Source organism: Bison bison, unplaced genomic scaffold (genome assembly GCF_000754665.1).
Source record: "Bison bison bison isolate TAMUID 2011002044 unplaced genomic scaffold, Bison_UMD1.0 scf7180017864053, whole genome shotgun sequence".
NCBI classification, from domain to species: Eukaryota; Metazoa; Chordata; class Mammalia; order Artiodactyla; family Bovidae; genus Bison; species Bison bison.
In genome coordinates, this window is record NW_011494625.1 from 4,584,759 (window position 1) to 4,603,186 (window position 18,428).

Here is an 18,428-nt window from a genome sequence, read left to right on the forward strand (position 1 = left end):
AAACCTGAACTGTTCTCTGGGGTTGCCCAAGATTGTCTGCTTCTAAAAAACACTGCACTAACCTTTCCTGTTCGTCACTGGAAGATTGTTCAGGAAACACTCTTGACTAGAGGAATCTGGTCTGCTAATAAAAATATCAATACAACCCATAAGGGAAAAGGATCTAGAAAAGAAAATTGATTCCTGGGTCGGGAAGATCCGCTGGAGAACAGATGGGCTACCTACTCCAGTATTCTTGGGCTTCCAGTATTCGTGGCTCAGCTGGTAAAGAATCCTCCTGCAATGTGGGAGACTTGGGTTCGATCTCTGGGTTGGGAAGATTCCCTGGAGAAGGGAACAGCTACCCACTCCAGTTTTCTGGCCTGGAGAATTCCACAGACTATACAGTCCATGGGGTCGCAAAGAGTTAGACATGACTGAGCGACTTTCACTTTCACTTTCATACATATATATAACTGAATCACTGTAAATCAACCTCAAAAAATAAAGTATAAAAAAATCAGTACATATAAACCTTTCTGGATATGCTAGGCCAAAGTATCAGTATCAGTAAATATAAACCCAGGCTTCCCTGGTGGTCCAGCAGTTAAGAATTTGCCTTGTAACGTGACGGATACCAGTTCCATCTCTGGTCCTGGAGGATCCCACATGCCGCAGGGTAACTGACCCGTGAGCCACAACTGATGAACCGGTGCTCTCAAGCCTGTACTCTGCAATAAGAGAAGCCATCACAACGAAAGAGTAGCTTCTACTCGCCATAACTAGAGAAAGTCCTTGCCTGTCAACACAGACCCAGTGCAAGCAAAACTAAGTAAATATTTTTTTTTAAATAAAATAAATATAAACCCTTCTGGATACTCTGGGTCAAAAGCTCCAAGAACATCTCATTTGTGGCTTTGTCCCCAGCATCTCCTCTGGAACACAGGAGCCCCACAAGTAAACTGTTTGAATGAGAGAATAAGTTATCCTGAAAACAAAATCAACAAGGATTTTAGCACGTCCACACTCCTGGGCAATTCACTTCAATATTGTGGGTTCTTGTTTACACCGCTTGGCAATGATGGGAACATATTAAAATATTAAAGCATGAAAATTTCTAAAATCCCTTCCTCTATAAAATTTTAGTTTCCTCCTTTCCTTGTATTATCTTTTCCTCTTAAAACCAAAGAAGAGTCTATTTGTTGGCAGTTGTCAGAGGTGATGTAGAGAGGTCATCATCTCAGGGATCACAGAACTCCAAAAAAAATCCCCATGAAACCAAGAGGATCATTCTGTAAGTTACATATGTTAAACCAACACAACATTGTAAAGCAATTATCCTCCAATTAAAAATTTTTTTAAAAATTGAGGGATTAATGAACCATTGGAAGGCAAAAACAAATATACCATTTTATTTCTCAAAATAACCCCAGTTAACAATGAGGGGGAAAAGGCTACAAGGTACTTAACGTATGTTGCCCAACTATCAGGTAATTTTCCATTTTTTTAATTGTTTAAGTTAACCAGCAATGAACACCATTTTTTCTTTGGTTGAATTTCATAAGCACAATTACTAAATCAGTGAAGCAAATCAGACTCGGATGCTTGTAAATAAACCTTTTTAAAATATAAAAGCAATGTAACATTAAAGGAAGTTTTGTAAACACAAATTTGCACATTTCATATTCAAATACTGGGTTGCCCAAAAAGTTCATTTGGGTTTTTCAGTAAGAGCTTATGGAACCCAAATGAACTTTTTGGCCAATTCAGTATTTATACATGGTTTTATTGTGAAAAGTGAAAGTCACTCAGTTGTGTGATTCTACGAATTCTCCAGGCCAGAATACTGGAGTGGGTAGCCTATCCCTTCTCCAGGGGATCTTCCCAACCCAGGAATTGAACCGGGGTCTCCTGCATTACAGGTGGATTCTTTACCACCTGAGCTACCAGGGAAGCCCACGTGGTTTTATTAATAAGGTACAATTCCATGTTCTCATCCAGGGGCAATTTATCCTCCCAGTGGACATTTGGCATTGTATTCATTGTGCTCAGTTGTGTACAACTCTTTGTGACCCCATGGACTGTAGCCCACCAGGCTCCTCTGTCCATCGGATTCTCCAGGCAAGAATACTAGCATGAATTGCCATTGCCTCCTCCAGGGGATCTTCCCAACCCAGGGATAGAACTCCCGTCTCCTACTTTGGCAAGCTGATTCTTTACCACTAGTGCCACCTGGGAAGCCCACATTTGGCATTATCTGTACACATTGGGGTCACAACTTAGGGTTCGGGGGAGCAGGTAGAGAGGGCACTGGCATCTAGTGTGCAGAGGCCAGACAGAGAATCATCCAAAGTGCCACTGAGAAACTTGCTTTAGGTTATAGTACAAAAAAGCATTCTCTTCCACAGCTACTCTGTCCTCCTGGCTTGAATGGAAACGATTATGTTTTAACCATTTATTTAGTTAAGCCTGCGAGGCACTGTGCTGAACACAATACACACCTTATCTTAGGTAACACAAACTCTCTGAAATTTTGAAGATTAGCACATGACGTCTGAAAGAGACTTGGTAATTGTTCAAGGTCACCCAAGCCTGTAAATAGCACAGACTAGGATTTGCTGCAGGAGGTAAATCCCACCGATGGCTCGGTGGTGAAGAATTTGCCTGCAACACAGGAGACACAGGAGACATGGGTTCGATCCCTGCATGGAGAAGAGTCCTCTGGAGGAGGAAATGGTAACCCATGCCAGTACTCTTGCCTGGAAAATTCCATGGACAGAGAGTAGCCCGGTGGGCGCAAGAGTCAGACACAACTTAGGGACTGAATAACAACAGTGATTTTCCCTACTTTTCTAAGTTGACTTTCCAGAGTTGTGCCAATTTCCAGCACCACTGTGAAGCCGTGAGAAAACCTCTTTCAATACACTGACCCTAGCATTACTTTTGACATTGAAAACCAAAATTCTTGCTTATTTAATAAGCTAAAAATTATGTATCTGAGCTTAAATATTAAACAGTTGCTGGAATTTGTTATCATGTATATGTCTCCCAAAACAAGGAACCCTCTTGCCATGTAAGAACAATAAGGAGAAAAGTCAGGTCAATATAAATAAAGCTTGTGTTTCAAAGAAACACATTCATTTATTCAACAAATGCAGTTGTTTGTCTAATAGAGGCTAAGCCCCAAGAAAAACATTCCTGCTTAGTCCGTAAAGTTGATCTCAAATCTTTTGTTTAAATAAGCCTATGAAGAGCAAATGAGAGAATTGTGTTTTATAGTTTAAAATGTTTTCTCTGATAATATTAGTGTCTTTTTTGCCCTGTCCTAGAAATACTGCAAAATAGATGCTACCTAGGATACCTGTGAATTGAGGCAGACTTTTACCCACATACCCCATAACTCCCCTCCTGCCAAACAATAATCATAATAGCAACAATCATAACACAATATAGTCCAGTATTTTAAAATATATAGTAACAGTGTATATAATATGTATAATGGGATACAGTAGTACATCCCATTAGTGGATCATTTTAGTAGGTCTTAAATGAAAATTTTTAACATTAGAGAATTGATGCTTTTGAACTGTGGTCTTAGAGAAGACTCTTGAGAGTCCCTTGGACTGCAAGGAGATCCAACCAGTCCATCCAACTAAAGGAGATCAGCCCTGGATGTTCTTTGGAAGGAATGATGCTAAAGCTGAAACTCCAATACTTTGGCCACCTCATGCGAAGAGTTGACTCATTGGAAAAGACTCTGATGCTGGGAGGGATTGGGGGCAGGAGGAGAAGGGGAGGACAGAGGATGAGATGGCTGGATGGCATCACCGACTCGATGGACGTGAGTTTGAGTGAACTCTGGGAGTTGGTGATGGACAGGGAGGCCTGGTGTGCTGCGATTCATGGGGTCGAAAAGAGTCGGACACGACTGAGCGACTGAACTGAACTGAACTGAAACTAGAAAATAGCAGACAAGTGTACTGCTACAACACTAAATATTTTGTGAAACTTTTGTGTGGGTGAGAGAGAGAGAGACAGTGAAATTGTTTTCCAGTGGCTTGCAGCCTAAAGGGTTGAAAACCACTGATCTTATCTACCTACTTCACTCGAAAAGGAAGTCTGGGGCCATTGCGTGATGGCCAAGAATACACAGCTAGTTCTGGGGTAAGAATTTACTTCGCAGCTCCCTAGGCCAGTATCTGTTCCACTGGGGGCGTTCAACCTAAGGTCAGTCTCTGGGGGAAAAATCGGAAAGAGACGTAGAGATGTCTTTAGGGTAGTAAAAGGGGAAACTGGCTGTTGGCACAAGTAACAGGATCAGTAGCTTTGGGGTCTCCACATATTTTTTAAAAATTATTAATTAAGTAATTTTAGTTTTTGGTTGCACCGGGTGTTTGTCACTGCGCATGGGCTTTTTCTCTAGTTGCGGCGAGCAGGGACTACTTTCTGTTGCGATGTGCGGGCTTCTCATTGCGGTGGCTTCTCATTGCGGTGGCTTCCCTTGTTGCAGAGCACGGGCTCTAGGCCGGAGGGGTGGGGGGTGGGGGGCTTCAGTAGTCGAGGCTCTCGGGCTCTGAAGTTTCCTTTGAATCCAAGGTTCCACATCCATGGATTCAACCAACCTCCTATTGCCTAGGATTGTTGTATCTACTATTGAAAAAAATCTGCCTAGGAAAGGACCCTTGCAGTTCAAACCCATGCTTTTCAAGGGTCAATTGTATTCCCTGCAGAGGGAACAAAGATGTAAGTATCAAGATTCTTTCATGAGAGCAGAATTTGAGTGAGAAGAGCAGAGTGAGAAGCTCCCCTGAAACTGGATGAAGGCTGAGGGGGTGACTTCTGGAGGGGAGGAAATGAAGCTGGGTTCCTGGCCGTGTTGCTTGTAGCCCAAGCTTGACTGTGCGCAGGGATCCTCCCGGGGTCTTGTGAAGATGCTCATTCTGGTGCAGGAGGTCTGGGTGGGGCCCGAGATACTGCATAAAGAATCAGTTTGTGATGTTCAATATTAATTAATGAGAATGAAAGAGGAAGAGAAATATTTTGTCCTTTTAAAAATTCAATCCTTTAAAGGAGGGCCAGCGACTTTTCGTCAAGACAATGTTTTATTCACATCCTTCTGCTGTAATTATTTAATTGAAAGAGACATAAAAATCATACATCAGCTGACCTTGCTGACATGAGTAAATATACCAGATTACCTGTTTGCTTTCCAGACTGCCTCTACCCACTGCTCAACTTAACCAAGGCGAGTTTTATTCTAAATTATTTTAAAATTTGTTCTGGGACTTACCAGGTGGTTCAATGGTTAAGATACTGTGCTTCCAATGCAGGGGGTGTGGGTTCAATCCCTGATCAGGGAACTAAGATCCCACGTGCCTTGGCGTGCAGCCAAAACAAAAGTAATTTTTAAAAATGTGTGCTAAGAATAAAAGAAGCCTCTTTTCTTATAGGCAAAGACTAAAGTAACTTTTAAAGTATTAAATGCAAACTAAAATAATAGGAAGACATATTACTTAATAAAGAGTTTTTATTGAGTACTTAACATTTACAAACAACGTTTTTAAGTTTGGCAGCAAGGAAAGAAGAATCTCTGATAGAGAGCCCGTAGGGGTGAAGACTCATGCTATTTACAGAAAAGACTGTGCAAAATTTAATTTTAGCTGGAAGACCTTAGTACAATTCTTAATTTAAATCCTCATATAATTATTATGTGACATCAGAGCAAAAGAGCAGAGCTTTTTTTTTAACTGCCTGAAAATGCACATGTTTTCATCAGTTTTTTAAAAAATATTTTATTTCTTTATTTATTTGACTGCTCCAGGTCTTAGCCATGGGAATCTTTTTAGTTTCACCAAACTCCTAGTTGTGGCACGTGGGATCTAGTTCCCTGGCCAGGGATCGAACTCGGCTCCCCCTGCACTGGGAACAGGGAGTATTAGCCACCGGATCACCAGGGAAGATCCTTATCCGTGTTTTTAAAGAGGAAAAAATTTTATGTGCCTAAATCAATTAAACTTCTCAACATATTGATCTTGTCCAGTTTTTAAATTAAAAATATCCATGATCTTGTCCAATTTTTTAATTAAAAATATCCATCATCTTGGGTAATTTGGTTCTCATTAGTTTGTGTATTCGTTTTCTATTTGCCATTGTCATAGTTGATCACCGACTTAGGGGTTTAAATGATGTACTTGGCTCCTCTTATAGTTCTGTGGGTCAGAAGTCTGACATTGTCTCACCAGACCAAAGTCAAGGTGTTGGCTGCGCTATGCTCCTCTCTGTAGGGCTGGATTGGATCCCTCTCCTTGCCTTTTCCAGTTTCTACAGGCCACCCACATACCCTAGCCCCTTCCTCCTCCTCACCTTGTACCACTCCAGCCAGCTCTCCACCTCCCTCTTCCACTGTTAAAGGCCCTTGTATTTACAATGGCCTTGGATTGGGATAATCTCCCTAGTTGAAGGTCAGTTGATAAGCAACCTTAATTCCCCTTTGCCATAGCATATTGTCAGGTTCCAGGGATTAGGATGCAGACTTGTTTGAGGATATGTTGGGGGCAGGGGCATTATTCCTACTACCAGATCTTTTAAGAAAAGACTGTTTTGCAATTCGAGTACGAATGTCATTTGCATGGTATTCACATTGCATTTCTCACTGATGAGAATTGCTAGAGCTCTTATAACACAAAGGAGCCCTCATTTAGTTGCAGTTACATTGATTCCCATATTCAGTACTCCTTTTTCAGTAATGGAATCTCTGTCACTTATTAGCATTAAGGATGACATAGAGTGGCCAGTTTCCTGAGCTTTTACTGTAAGATAGATGTTATCCGGAAAGTCCTAAAAATTTTGGATAATGGTACTATTTACAATAGCCAAGACATGGAAGCAACCTACATGTGCATTGACAGAGGAATGGATAAACAAGTTGTGGCAAATATATGCAGTAGAATATTCAGTTCAGTCAGTTCAGTCGCTCAGTCGCGTCCGACTCTTTGCGACCCCATGAATCACAGCACGCCAGGCCTCCCTGTCCATCACAGTCTCCCAGAGTTCACTCAAACTCACGTCCATCAAGTCGGTGATGCCATCCAGCCATCTCATCCTCTGTCGTCCCCTTCTCCTCCTGCCCCCAATCCCTCCCAGCATCAGAGTCTTTTCCAATGAGTCAACTCTTCGCCTGAGGTGGCCAAAGTACTGGAGTTTCAGCTTTAGCATCATTCCTTCCAAAGAAATCCCAGGGCTGATCTCCTTCAGATTGGACTGGTTGGATCTCCTTGCAGTCCAAGGGATTCTCAAGAGTCTTCTCCAAGACCACTGTTCAAAAGCATCAGTTCTTCGGCGCTCAGCTTTCTTCACAGTCCAACTCTTGCATCCATACATGACTACTGGAAAAACCATAGCCTTGACTAGACGGACCTTTGTTGGCAAAGTAATGTCTCTGCTTTTCACTATGCTGTCTAGGTTGGTAGATATGGCTACCGTATCTAGTAGAATATTACTAGTAGTAGAATATTACTCAGCCGTAAAAAGGAATGAAATAATGCCACTTGCAGTAACATGGATGGACCTAGAGATTATATTAAGTGGCATACGTTGGGCAGAGAAAGACAAATGCCATATTATATCACTTACATGAGGAACCTAATTTAAAAAATGATACAAATGAACTTATTTACAAAATAGAAACAGACTCGCAGGTCTCAAAATTAAGCTTATGGTTATCAAAGGGTGAAACATGGCGGGGGGGGGATAAATTGGGAGATTGGGATTAACATATACACACCACTATATATAAAATAGATAACTAATAAGAACCCAAACAACAAGGATCTACTGTATATCACAGGGAACTCTACTCAATATTCTGTGATAATTTATATGGGGAAAGGGTCTGAAAAAAGAAGGGATATATATGTATGTAAACTGATTCACTTTGTTGTACACGAAAAACCAACACAACATTGTAAATTATCTATACACTAATAAAAAGTTTTTAAGTAAATTCAATTAAGATTCAATTGAGATACCAGAAAATTCTCAGCTTTTCCATCTGCACTGTGGTTTCATCCAATGGCATTTCTTGCAGGCTTGTAAGAAATGAAAAATGAAAAAAAAGAAAAATAGATTCTTTTTACAAGGGAAGTCTAGGTTCGTAACTACCAACAGTTCTCACGACAAGCCTTTGGGGATTTGTACCAATGATGAGAAATCTGATGTGAAAGAAACTATACTGAGAAAATGAGCATGCCTTGGAAGCTCAGGCTCTTATTTCTGCTTTTTCTTTGCAGGTGTCCCTGGCTCCATGCCAAATGCATCCTGGGCCGGTGACCTCAGAGCTGTGAAGTGGCTTGACATGGAAGATAAACACGGAGGCTGCCACGGTGAGGCATTCTTTTCAAACTTTGAGGCCACTCTGCTTGTTGGTGTTGGCATGAAAGGAGCTGTGGAATACAGGGGTTCTCACAGACAGACCTGCTGGTTCATTTAGACAGCCTGTGAATTATTAAACAGAGTAACTAGAGGCACAGTCCTTGAAAAGTTAATGTGTTTTTTTTTTAGGTAGTATTAATTTTTTAAAATATTTATTTATTTTTGGCTGCACCGAGTCTTCCTTGCCGTGCGTGGGCTTTCTCTAGTTGCGGTGAGCAGGGGCTCTTCTCTAGTTGCGGTGGCTTCTCTTGTGGAGCACAGGCTTTGTTGCCCTGCACCAAGTGGGATCCTGGTTCCCACACCAAGGATCGAACCTGTATCCCCTGCATTGGCAGGCAGATGCTTCACCACTGGACCACCAGGAAAGTCCCAAGTTTAAGATGCTGGGAGGGATTGGGGGCAGGAGGAGAAGGGGACGACAGAGGATGAGATGGCTGGATGGCATCACTGACTTGATGGACGTGGGTCTGGGTGAACTCCGGGAGTTGGTGATGGACAGGGAGGCCTGGCATGTTGCGATTCATGGGGTCACGAAGAGTTGGACACGACTGAGCGACTGAACTGAACTGAGCTGAACTGAAAGACATTCTCTGTCCTCTGATTACCTAGGGAGATGTAGAGTTAGGCTCAAATTATAATGGTACTTTCCTCTTGCTAGTTTCTGTTCTCTTCTTCTTCTTCCTTCCTCTTTCTGTCCCTTTTGAGGGTGCAGCAGTTAGGAGGAGCAAGTGGTCAGGATGAGAAGTGATGTCACCTTCTCTCCATGGAGCCCCCTCCCTCACATCAGCCTCTGCTCCCTCCACCAATGGGTTTCCAGGTGGCGTGGAGGTATTTGCTCCGGTATGATGGCAGGTGACAGCAACAAGAGAGACTGCCCCTCCAAATGGATAAGAACTAGAAAACAAGTAGCTGTGAAGAAGACTTTTCATCAGTCTTGGTGTATATTCCATTAAGACTCTTGCCTGGTACATGGCAGGCGTGCGTATTTGTTGACGAGAGTGAGCATAACAAAGTACCACAGACTGAGTGGTTTAAACCACCATTTCTTCGCTTACAGTCCTGGATGCTGGAAGTCGGAGGCTCGAAGTGGCAGTAGCTTTGACTTTTCCTGGGGCCTCTCCCCTTGGCTTGCAGACAGCCGTCTTTGCCCCGTGTGCTCACGTGACCTACCCTCTGCGTGTGTCTGTGTCCTAATCGCTTCTTATAAGGACCCCAGTCCTACTGGATCAGGGCCATCCATTAGACCTCATTTAACTCAGTTATCTCTTTAAGGGCCCTACATCTAACACAGTTCCATCCTGATGTGCTGGAGGTTAGGACTTCGACATGTGAATTTGGGGGAAATACAATGCAGTCTGTAAAAGAAGGCCGTAAATATATATTCAGTGAATGAGTGATGAAGTGATGAAGCGAACAGTTGAGTGAGTGAATAGGAAGGTTTGCCCTGTAAAGTTTGGCCTCCTCCCCCCGCCATTCAATTTATAGCTTCATTTATTAGTCCTTTTATTCTACACCTAACATTTCAGACAATAAATAATAATAATATTTTCACCTAGTAGTGTCCGACTTTCTGTGACTCCATGGAATGTAGCCTGCCAGGCTCTTCTGTCCATGGAATTCTCCAGGCAAGAACACTGGAGTAGGTTGCCATTTCCTTCTCTATGAAGAAGAGAAATGGCAACATTTCAGATCAAAACTCCAGATTGCTGCGTCTCGCCAGCTCTCCATCACGCTCGTGCTCCTTCCCAGGCGTGTCTCTTGAGGTCCTCCCCCCATTATAGAGGCCAGCATCCTTGTGTCCCTGCACAGTCTTTCTGCAAGTATATTCATGTCTTTACCTTAATTGGCCCACGTTTTCCCCAGAGGACAGTTCATTGCCACCTGCCTGCATAGCCTGCCCTCCTAGTGGGGAGAGGAAAATGGAGAGGAGGGTATTGTGCACTTTGATCTCTTGGGTCTTCCTTAGAAAATGGACCATCTCCATCAGTGAGTGTCCCAGTATTTGGGATAGGCTGTCTTCTCCACATCCTTCTATAACCCCTATCACTTGGCCTCTAGGGCCACTGCGGTCATCTTCCAATCTGCTTCTCCTCCTCTTCTCTGGCTGTAGCACTTGAAGACGTCAACATCTACAGCATGGACCCATGTGATGAGATTACTTTGCAGCCAAGCCCTCCCCCGCCCACCCCGCTCCCTGCAGAGGTTCGTGTCCATTGTGTATCAGCCACTTGCACTCCCCGCCCAAGTAGAGACATACCTTCAGTCTCCCTGACATCGCCTGTATCCAGGACCTGCCTCAGTAGAGAAGGTATAGACTCGTCAGATTTGCCTTTTTGTAAGGACTTTTGGGCTCCCCAGGTTGCTCAGTGATAAACAATCTTCCTGCCAATGCTGGAGATGCAAGTTCCATCCCTGGGTCAGGAAGATCCCTTGGAGAAGGAAATGGCAAACCTGCTCCAGTATTTCTGCCTGGGAAATCCCACGGACAGAGGAGACTGATGGGTTAGCAACTAAACAACAACAACATGTCATGATGACATGACAGGTGGAGCCGTGAAAGTAGCCTCTAGCCAGGAACTGCATAGGGTTCAAAGTTTGGGTAGCCCAGCCTGCCCTCTTCAAACAAATGGCTCAGTTTTTTCTACTCTTAATACCCGTTATGCCATTTGAAAGCCTTAAACTGTTAGCATTTAAAATATTTGTCCCCAAACCACTATACAGAGAAAAGAAAAAGGCACAGTCTGGACAGAGGAGGTAGAAATTTATGTCAACCCAGCAAGTCAGTAACACCATCTGGATCTTGTCCCCTTGGCTGTATTAGTTCCAAACCTGTGCGTGTAGCCACTTTCCAAGCCTTGTTAGCATTTAGAATCACAGAGTACCATTCTAGACCTGTGGTCTTGAATGTGGAGCTCCCATCTCTGATTCCAATCTCTTCGTCTTCCTTCACCAACTTATATGCTATATATTTTACTGTCTTTCTTCCCCAGAACAGAATAGAAGACCCAGCAGTGCTGGGGTTTTTGACCGGTTTGTTCATTCCCATAACCCCACATCTAAAATATGATGTTGTCATGTTAGATGTGTTTGCTTTTTTAAAATTGGGACTTCCAGAGATTCAGCTTTCTGGCTCCCTCCTCCTACGGGTTCTTTATGAGGACCTCTTGTCTAACCTGTGTACTGTGTCAGCTTTTCATGCTGTTCTCTCAAACATTTTAGGTTCCCTTGGCATTTAATCCTAGGAGGCTGATTCCTACGCATAATCATTACTGTCATCTGCTTTTTGCCATTCCCTAGGCAGAACACTTCTGAAGAATGCTCCAGAACTGTGCTAAACTCTCCCACCATCTCCCTTCAGCTGTTCCCTCTGGCTGCCCGCTTGTTCTTTTATTTACGTCATTATTGTCCTGGTACTCTTCATGGTATACACATTTTCAGCTTTTTGGCTTACCTTTAAACTCCTAATCTTGTGCTGAAACAGCCTCTCTACTCTCCAAAGGTGATCATTTCAACTTTGGGAAGAACTTTGAAGACACTTGATTAAAATCACCTTATCAGTTCCTTTATCAGGTCATCCCTTTCCTCCATCTTAGACCATTTTGGGGTTTTTTTTGGGTGGGGGCGGCTGCATTGTGTCTTAATTGCAGAATCTTCATTGTGGAATTCGGGATCTGGTATGTGGGATCTTATTTCCCTGACCTGGGATTGAACTCACGTCCCCTGCATTGGGAGGTGGATTCTTAACCACTGGACCACCAGGGAAGTCCCCATCATAGGGCATTTGGGACCCTTTCTCACATTGTTGCTTCCTGTTTCAAGAAGAAAAGTGACCCATCCTCCCAACCAAGGTCCCCATCGGGCCTCAGTTATGTGGGTCCATCTCAGTTATGCCGTTGCTCTCTTGCATTCTGAGTGACTCTGTCTCTGCTGGTTCTTTTCCTTCTCTCTGCCAAGATGTATTTTCTGCCTCTGTCCTCAAGACCAAGCTGTCTAGGCTCTCTCTACACGATCCAGCCCTAAATCTTCTCTCCTGTTCACTTTCATTTCTTAAGCATGGGTGTGCTGTTTGTGTACCAAGTTCTTCTCACCTACCACCAGGTTATTCTTTAACATCCCCCGAACTCTGGCTTCTTTCTCCAGTGATTTTCACTGTCTCCTGTCTCTCTTCCCAGCCACATTGAGTTAATTATCAAGTCCCATCGGTCCTTCTGTACTCTGTCTCTAATAGCTTTCCTTTCCCACTCATGGCAACCATTAACTTCAAACAAACTCTCTGGTTTACACGATTACTACAGTCTCTTGATTGGTTCTTAATGTACCTTGCAAAGCTCTGCGAAATTAATCTTGCTGAAATCTATTTCATCATTTGATTCTTCTATTAAATTTCTCCAACCCTTTCAAAAAAAAGGTATAAAAATGGCCCAAACCTTTCATCTATTTTAAGACAGTCAACCATAGTAGTTCTACCATATGCCAAACAAATCTGGAAAGAGTGCAGACTTCTTACAGCTTCCTTGTTTTGAACCTGTTCCCCAGCAAACTCTTTTTTGTAGCAGAAAATTCCCCTCTCTGCATTTTTCCACCTGAAGTTTTCCCATCCATCTTGAGATGCTTCCCAATTCTACCCACCTGTGAACTCTCCACTCATGCTTCTCTATACTTTTCATTCAATAACTATTAATTTAACATCTGATATTGACCAGGCACTGTTCCAAATGTGGCTTACTCAATGGCTTGGCAGTAGAGTCCACCTACAACTTGGGAGACATGGGTTCGATCCCTGGGTTGGGAAGATCCCCTGGAGAAGGAAATGGCAATCCATTCCAGTATTCTTGCCTGGAAAATCCCATGGACAGAGGAGCCTGGCGGGCTACAGTCCATGAGGTTGCAAAAAGTCGGACTTGACTGAGCACTCACACTTGTTGTAGATTTAGGGGACACAGAAGTAAACACAGTGGTCTCAAATTTCAACTCTTGAGCTTATATTCTAGTCTGGGGAGAAAGACAACAAAGAAACATGTGTGTTGGTAATGAGTACCAAAAGGAAAATGAATCAGGGAAGAAGGAAAGGAGGTCAGAAATGGCCTCACTGAGAGGATGGCCTTGAAGTAGATTCCTGAGTGGTGCCAGAGGGAGCCTTGAGGATGTATGGTGGAAGGGCGTGGTCCGGGGGAGGAAGGGCAAACACGGATGCTTGGGTTGCTCAGGACCAGCGAGGGGGCCAGTGTGACTGATGTGAAGATTATTAAGGGTTATAACTGAATGAGTAAGTGGTGAGAGATGAGTCCGGGTGAGGAGGGCCAGACTCTGAGGAGTCCTGAACGCCATTGCTAGGATTTTGGCTTTTTCTCCAAATGAGACAAGAAGCCATCAGAGGGTTTTGAGCAACAGACACATCTTCAGTGCTTACGTTTAAAACAGCCACTCTGGCTGCTGTGCTGGGAATATGCTAACAGGCAAAAACGGAATTGACGAGCCTATCTGCAGGGAAGGAATGGGGACTCAGATATAGAGACTGGACTTATGGAAACTGGGGGGGAAGGAGAGAGTGGGACAAACGGAGAACGTAGCTGGCTCTGTGATGACCTGGAGAGGTGGGGCTGGGGCGGGCTCAAGAGGGAGGTGATACATGTACAGTTATGGCTAATTTGCCTTGTCGTGTGGCAGAAACCAATACAACATTGTAAAGCAGTTTTCCCCAATTAAAAGTAAATTTTTTAAAATAAATGGAGGCACTGGGAACCAGTCAGACAGGAAGATGGAGGCAACTTGACTAGGATGGAGGTATCGGAGGGGGTGAAATGTGGTCAAATTGCATTAATATTTTGAAGGTTGAGCTGACAAGGTTGCCGCCAGATTGGATGTGGGGTGTGGAAGGAAGGGGGAAAAGGGCCGAGTGTACTGAAGAGTAGGCTTGCCCTGGATTACGATAGAGAAGACTTGGAGAGGATTAGGAGTTCATAGGTGACGTGCGGGTGAGGTTTATTCCCCATTTAAGAGGAGAGATAGGGCCTTCCCTGGTGGTCCAGTGGTTAGGACTCCAAGCTTCCAATGCCGGGGACTCAAGTTCGATCCCTGCTTGGGGAACTGGGATCCTGCATGCTTTGCAGCGAGGCCAAAAGTTCCTAATTTAAAAAAAAACACACAAAAAACCTCATACATAATAGAGATAAAGTAGGCTCTTGGATAGCCCAGGGAAGAGACCCGACCAACTCAGCCCACAAAGACCCCTCCCATCTGTCTACGTATAGGACGTCTCATCCGTGAAACCCAAAGTTCATAATGCGTGAATTGCCTTGTGATCCCTATTGTGTTTTTCCTTTGGACTACTTAACTCTCATTTTCTGTAAGTACATATTTGTATCTTTGTCTCCTCATAGAAAGTTTAACTTCCTTGTGGGCTGGGCTGACGCAATCCTACTTCATCGGAATCCCCTAGCGCTTGGCACAGTCCTAGCCCTGCAGCTGTCAGTTGGACACCCTACTGTTCTGCAAGCTCACCCCTGTTGACATGGAAACAAGCCTATTTTGACTGTTTTCTTGTTCTCTCCTATTACAGGCCACTATGTCCATGACATTTGTATCTATGGCAACGGAGACTTAAAGTGGTTGATTAATTCGTCAAGCCTCTTTGCAAACAAGTTTGAGCTCACTGCATACCCCCTCACTGTGGAATGCCTGGAACTGAGGCTTCGAGAAAGAACCCTGAATCAGAGTGAAGTTGCAATACAGCCCAGCTGGCATTTCTGATCTACAGCCACTCACAGTCTAAAGGGAAATTGCCTCTGGGAAGGGAGCCTTTCTTTGGGAGAAAAACTTTGCCTGGGTTATATGAACAGTCTCAGGGCCAAGGTTATAGCTTCAGGACCTGACTACATAATTACACGTCAAAATGTCCGCTAGACACTGTGAAATGTGCTGTCAGGATGCTTGCACGGTGATACTGGTTCTTAGGCCACTCTGGCAGTTTCTTGAGGTTCACCGCTCTTTCAGGCTCATGTCCCGATCTGTGATAAATTGAACTGTTTTCAGATCTTTGCATCAGACCCTCATCGTATATAAATGTTCGCATGAAAAGGAGAATGGTAGATAATACTATTTAGGGAAATAAGAATCAAGTTTCTTTGAAGAAGGAATCTTTTATCACAGATCTGTAGCCTCACACGAATGGACTCCCCTGCTCTTTGCTTAGCTGCACATCGGCATAGAAACTGCTTTCAGGTAACTCTCCAGTCTCCTTTAGAACTTGAGCTGCTAGAACTGAGAACTTGGTCTTGTTCCTGAGTTTCAACAGTAACATTTTCAAGTTTCCTGTGCCTACAGGTTGTTTTTTTTTTACATTCTTTACATTCTGTATAGAATGTAAAGTTATTCACAGGAGACCAAATTTAAGACAGCCGTCACTGCCTGCTACTTCAGTAAAAGATTCTCAGGTAGTTCGCTTCTTGAATATTTGTCAGAGTGTCCTCTGACCCCTCATCCATCATTTTCCATTGAGAACATGGAAAAGTTCTTGAAGAATGAAGATATTTCAAGAGGGGAAGTGCTATTGCATGGGTGTAGCCTCAAGCCTTGACTATTTCAGGATAAATCACTTCCCTTTTTTGCCTGCACCCCCACCAAAGTGGGGCTTTCCCAATGGCTCAGTGGTAAAGAATCTGCCTGTGATGCAGAAGACACAGGAGATCTGGATTCAATCCCTGGGTCGGGAAGATCCCATAGAGAAGGAAATGGCTACCCACTTCAGTATTCTTGCCTGGGAAATCCCATGGACAGAGAAGCCTGGTGGGCTACCGTCCTGGGGTCACAAAGAGTAGGACGTGACTGAAGTGACTAAGCATGCACACACCACCGAGGTGATCTTACCTGCAAAATGGAGACCAAATTCTATCCCATGAACCTTTAAGGAGTCCACAGTGTTCTCTGGGTAACTTTGCAGTGCCTGTGGGGTCTTAGGAGTGCCTGGATTTTTAAAAGCTTTCAATTGTGGGAGAGCCTCTTTGTCACTTATCCTTTATCTCATTCATCCATCCAATCCATAAGTATTTCTTGGGTGTCTACTATATACCAGACACGTGCAGAGATAAGAAGTGAGAAGCTTTTTCACTCTGAAAATCTTGGCAATAATGCCAAGATTGGAAAGAGAATCTCTAGAACTCCAGAGAATCTCACAAAGTGTATTATCCCCCCCGGCTCCGGCCACCCCACGAGGCATGTGGAGCTCCCCTGACCGGGGATCAAGCCCTCGGACCCTGCAGTAGAAGTGCGGACTCCTAACCACTAGACCACCAGGGAGTGGCTGTAGTGGTGGGCTTATGGATTGTCATATCAGGCCCAAGATATCACCAATTTCAAAGTGAGGTCTAAATCAGAGAATATTCTGAAGAGAGAAGGGAGGCTGGAGACAGAGGCCACAGCTGATTGTTTTCTAGGCAACCTGCTTTCTCTTTGACCTCTCAGGGCATTCAGATCTCACAGTGCTCTTGCAAACTCGCACAATTACCCCATCTTGCAGATGAAGTGACTGAGGCTTAGAGAGATTGTTAGTAAGCATGAGAAAACAAGTGCTCTGAGAATCAGGCTTCTCTACTGGTCTCCTTAGTTCATTTCCTAAGGTGGAGCATCTCGAGAGGGTGAAGTGAAGCCATACTTAGCATCCAAGAACGGTTTCAGTGTTCACACTGAGAAAACGTCCTGTCACGTCCAAAAAATGTGAAGTCTCCTTTTGTACTCCATCCAGTTCCTTGGTATTTATTTATTCTAATGAAAAACAGCAACTACGACTAATGATACATTTAATCCACGCAATGTTACTTTTTCTGCAATTGTGCCTGTTGAATGTTAATCATATTTAACTTAAGGAAGCCCTTAATCATATTTAATGACCTTGAATTTAATGACTTTTAATGATTTTGAAGTAAAATCTGTCCTTTTTCCTGTTGCCGAGAGAGATGGAAGTGCACTGGGTGACGAAAAGTCAAGGGGTAGGGAACACACCCGGAGCTAAAGGCAGAATTTAAAATCACCTTTTTTTTTAACTTACATCACACCACTTGAGGAGCTTTACACTGGATCTTCCTCTTGCAGAAGAAGAAATCTTTTGGAATAGAAGATGTTTACATGTCTGTTGGTCATTTCTTCTGTGTCTCAAATACTTTAATGTTGGGAGAGTTTAATGTTTGAACTAGTGGGTTTCTGCGGGCCCATGAAGATGCCCTGAAAATTTTGTTTTCGATGATGTTCCATGTTGTTTTCTTGGAAATAAATTAATATATTGTTTTCCACACTGGGGACTGTTGTATGGCTTTATTTGATCGGTATTTAACAAGCCCATCTTCCCAGCATTGTCTTTCTTAGAAAATTTTATCTGGCTGTGTCAGGTCTTAGTTGCAGCAGGTGGGATCTTTTGTTGTGGCTCCGGGCTCAGTAGCTGTGGCGCATGGGCTCAGCCGCACCAGGGTACCTGGGATCTTAGTTCCTCAGCCAGGGATCGAACCCGCAGCCCCGGCACTGCAAGGCAGATTCCTAAGCACTAGACCACCAGGGATGTCCCCCTCCTAGCATTTTCTAAAAATACACAAATAAATTCATTCATGCAAACATATACCTGTCTAAAAATGCCCATCCCACTGAAAAATAATGAAGCTTTCCCTGTGAGGAGTATCGGAGAGGATAACTGGGAATGATAGAGACAATGGAAGGTCAGTTTCATTTCAATCGGGATTTTAAATTCAAAATCTGAGAGGCAGGAAGAAGTTATCTCCTATACATGCCTCCTTTATTTATTTTTTAAAAATCAAGGTACAATTTAGGAAAAAGACATGTTGATATTGTAATTATTCAACTGTCAAATGCCAAAGTTTTTGAGCAGTCTTTCAGTGCTAAGTTTGGGTAAATGAATATTTCCTCTACTAGACACATGGAAAATGACAGAAATACTAAGGAAAATAACTCGTCTAAACAATATCCAATGCACCATTTTTTAATGCATAATATTTTAAAACTAAAGTACAAAATAT

General features: G+C 43.4%; 1 protein-coding gene across 2 annotated transcripts in view; it reads left to right on the top strand.

The window, feature by feature from the left end:
* The window catches only part of LOC104985613 (N-acetyllactosaminide beta-1,6-N-acetylglucosaminyl-transferase), a 120,870-nt gene extending 103,170 nt beyond the window's left edge, over positions 1-17,700 (top strand). For both annotated transcript variants that reach the window (XM_010835853.1, XM_010835852.1), the window contains 2 exons: positions 8,268-8,360; positions 14,969-17,700. In XM_010835853.1, coding sequence (XP_010834155.1) covers positions 8,268-8,360; positions 14,969-15,159 — 284 coding nt within the window. In that variant the 3' untranslated portion in view covers positions 15,160-17,700. The remainder of the gene's footprint in view (positions 1-8,267; positions 8,361-14,968) is intronic.
* The last annotated feature ends 728 nt before the right edge of the window (positions 17,701-18,428 follow it).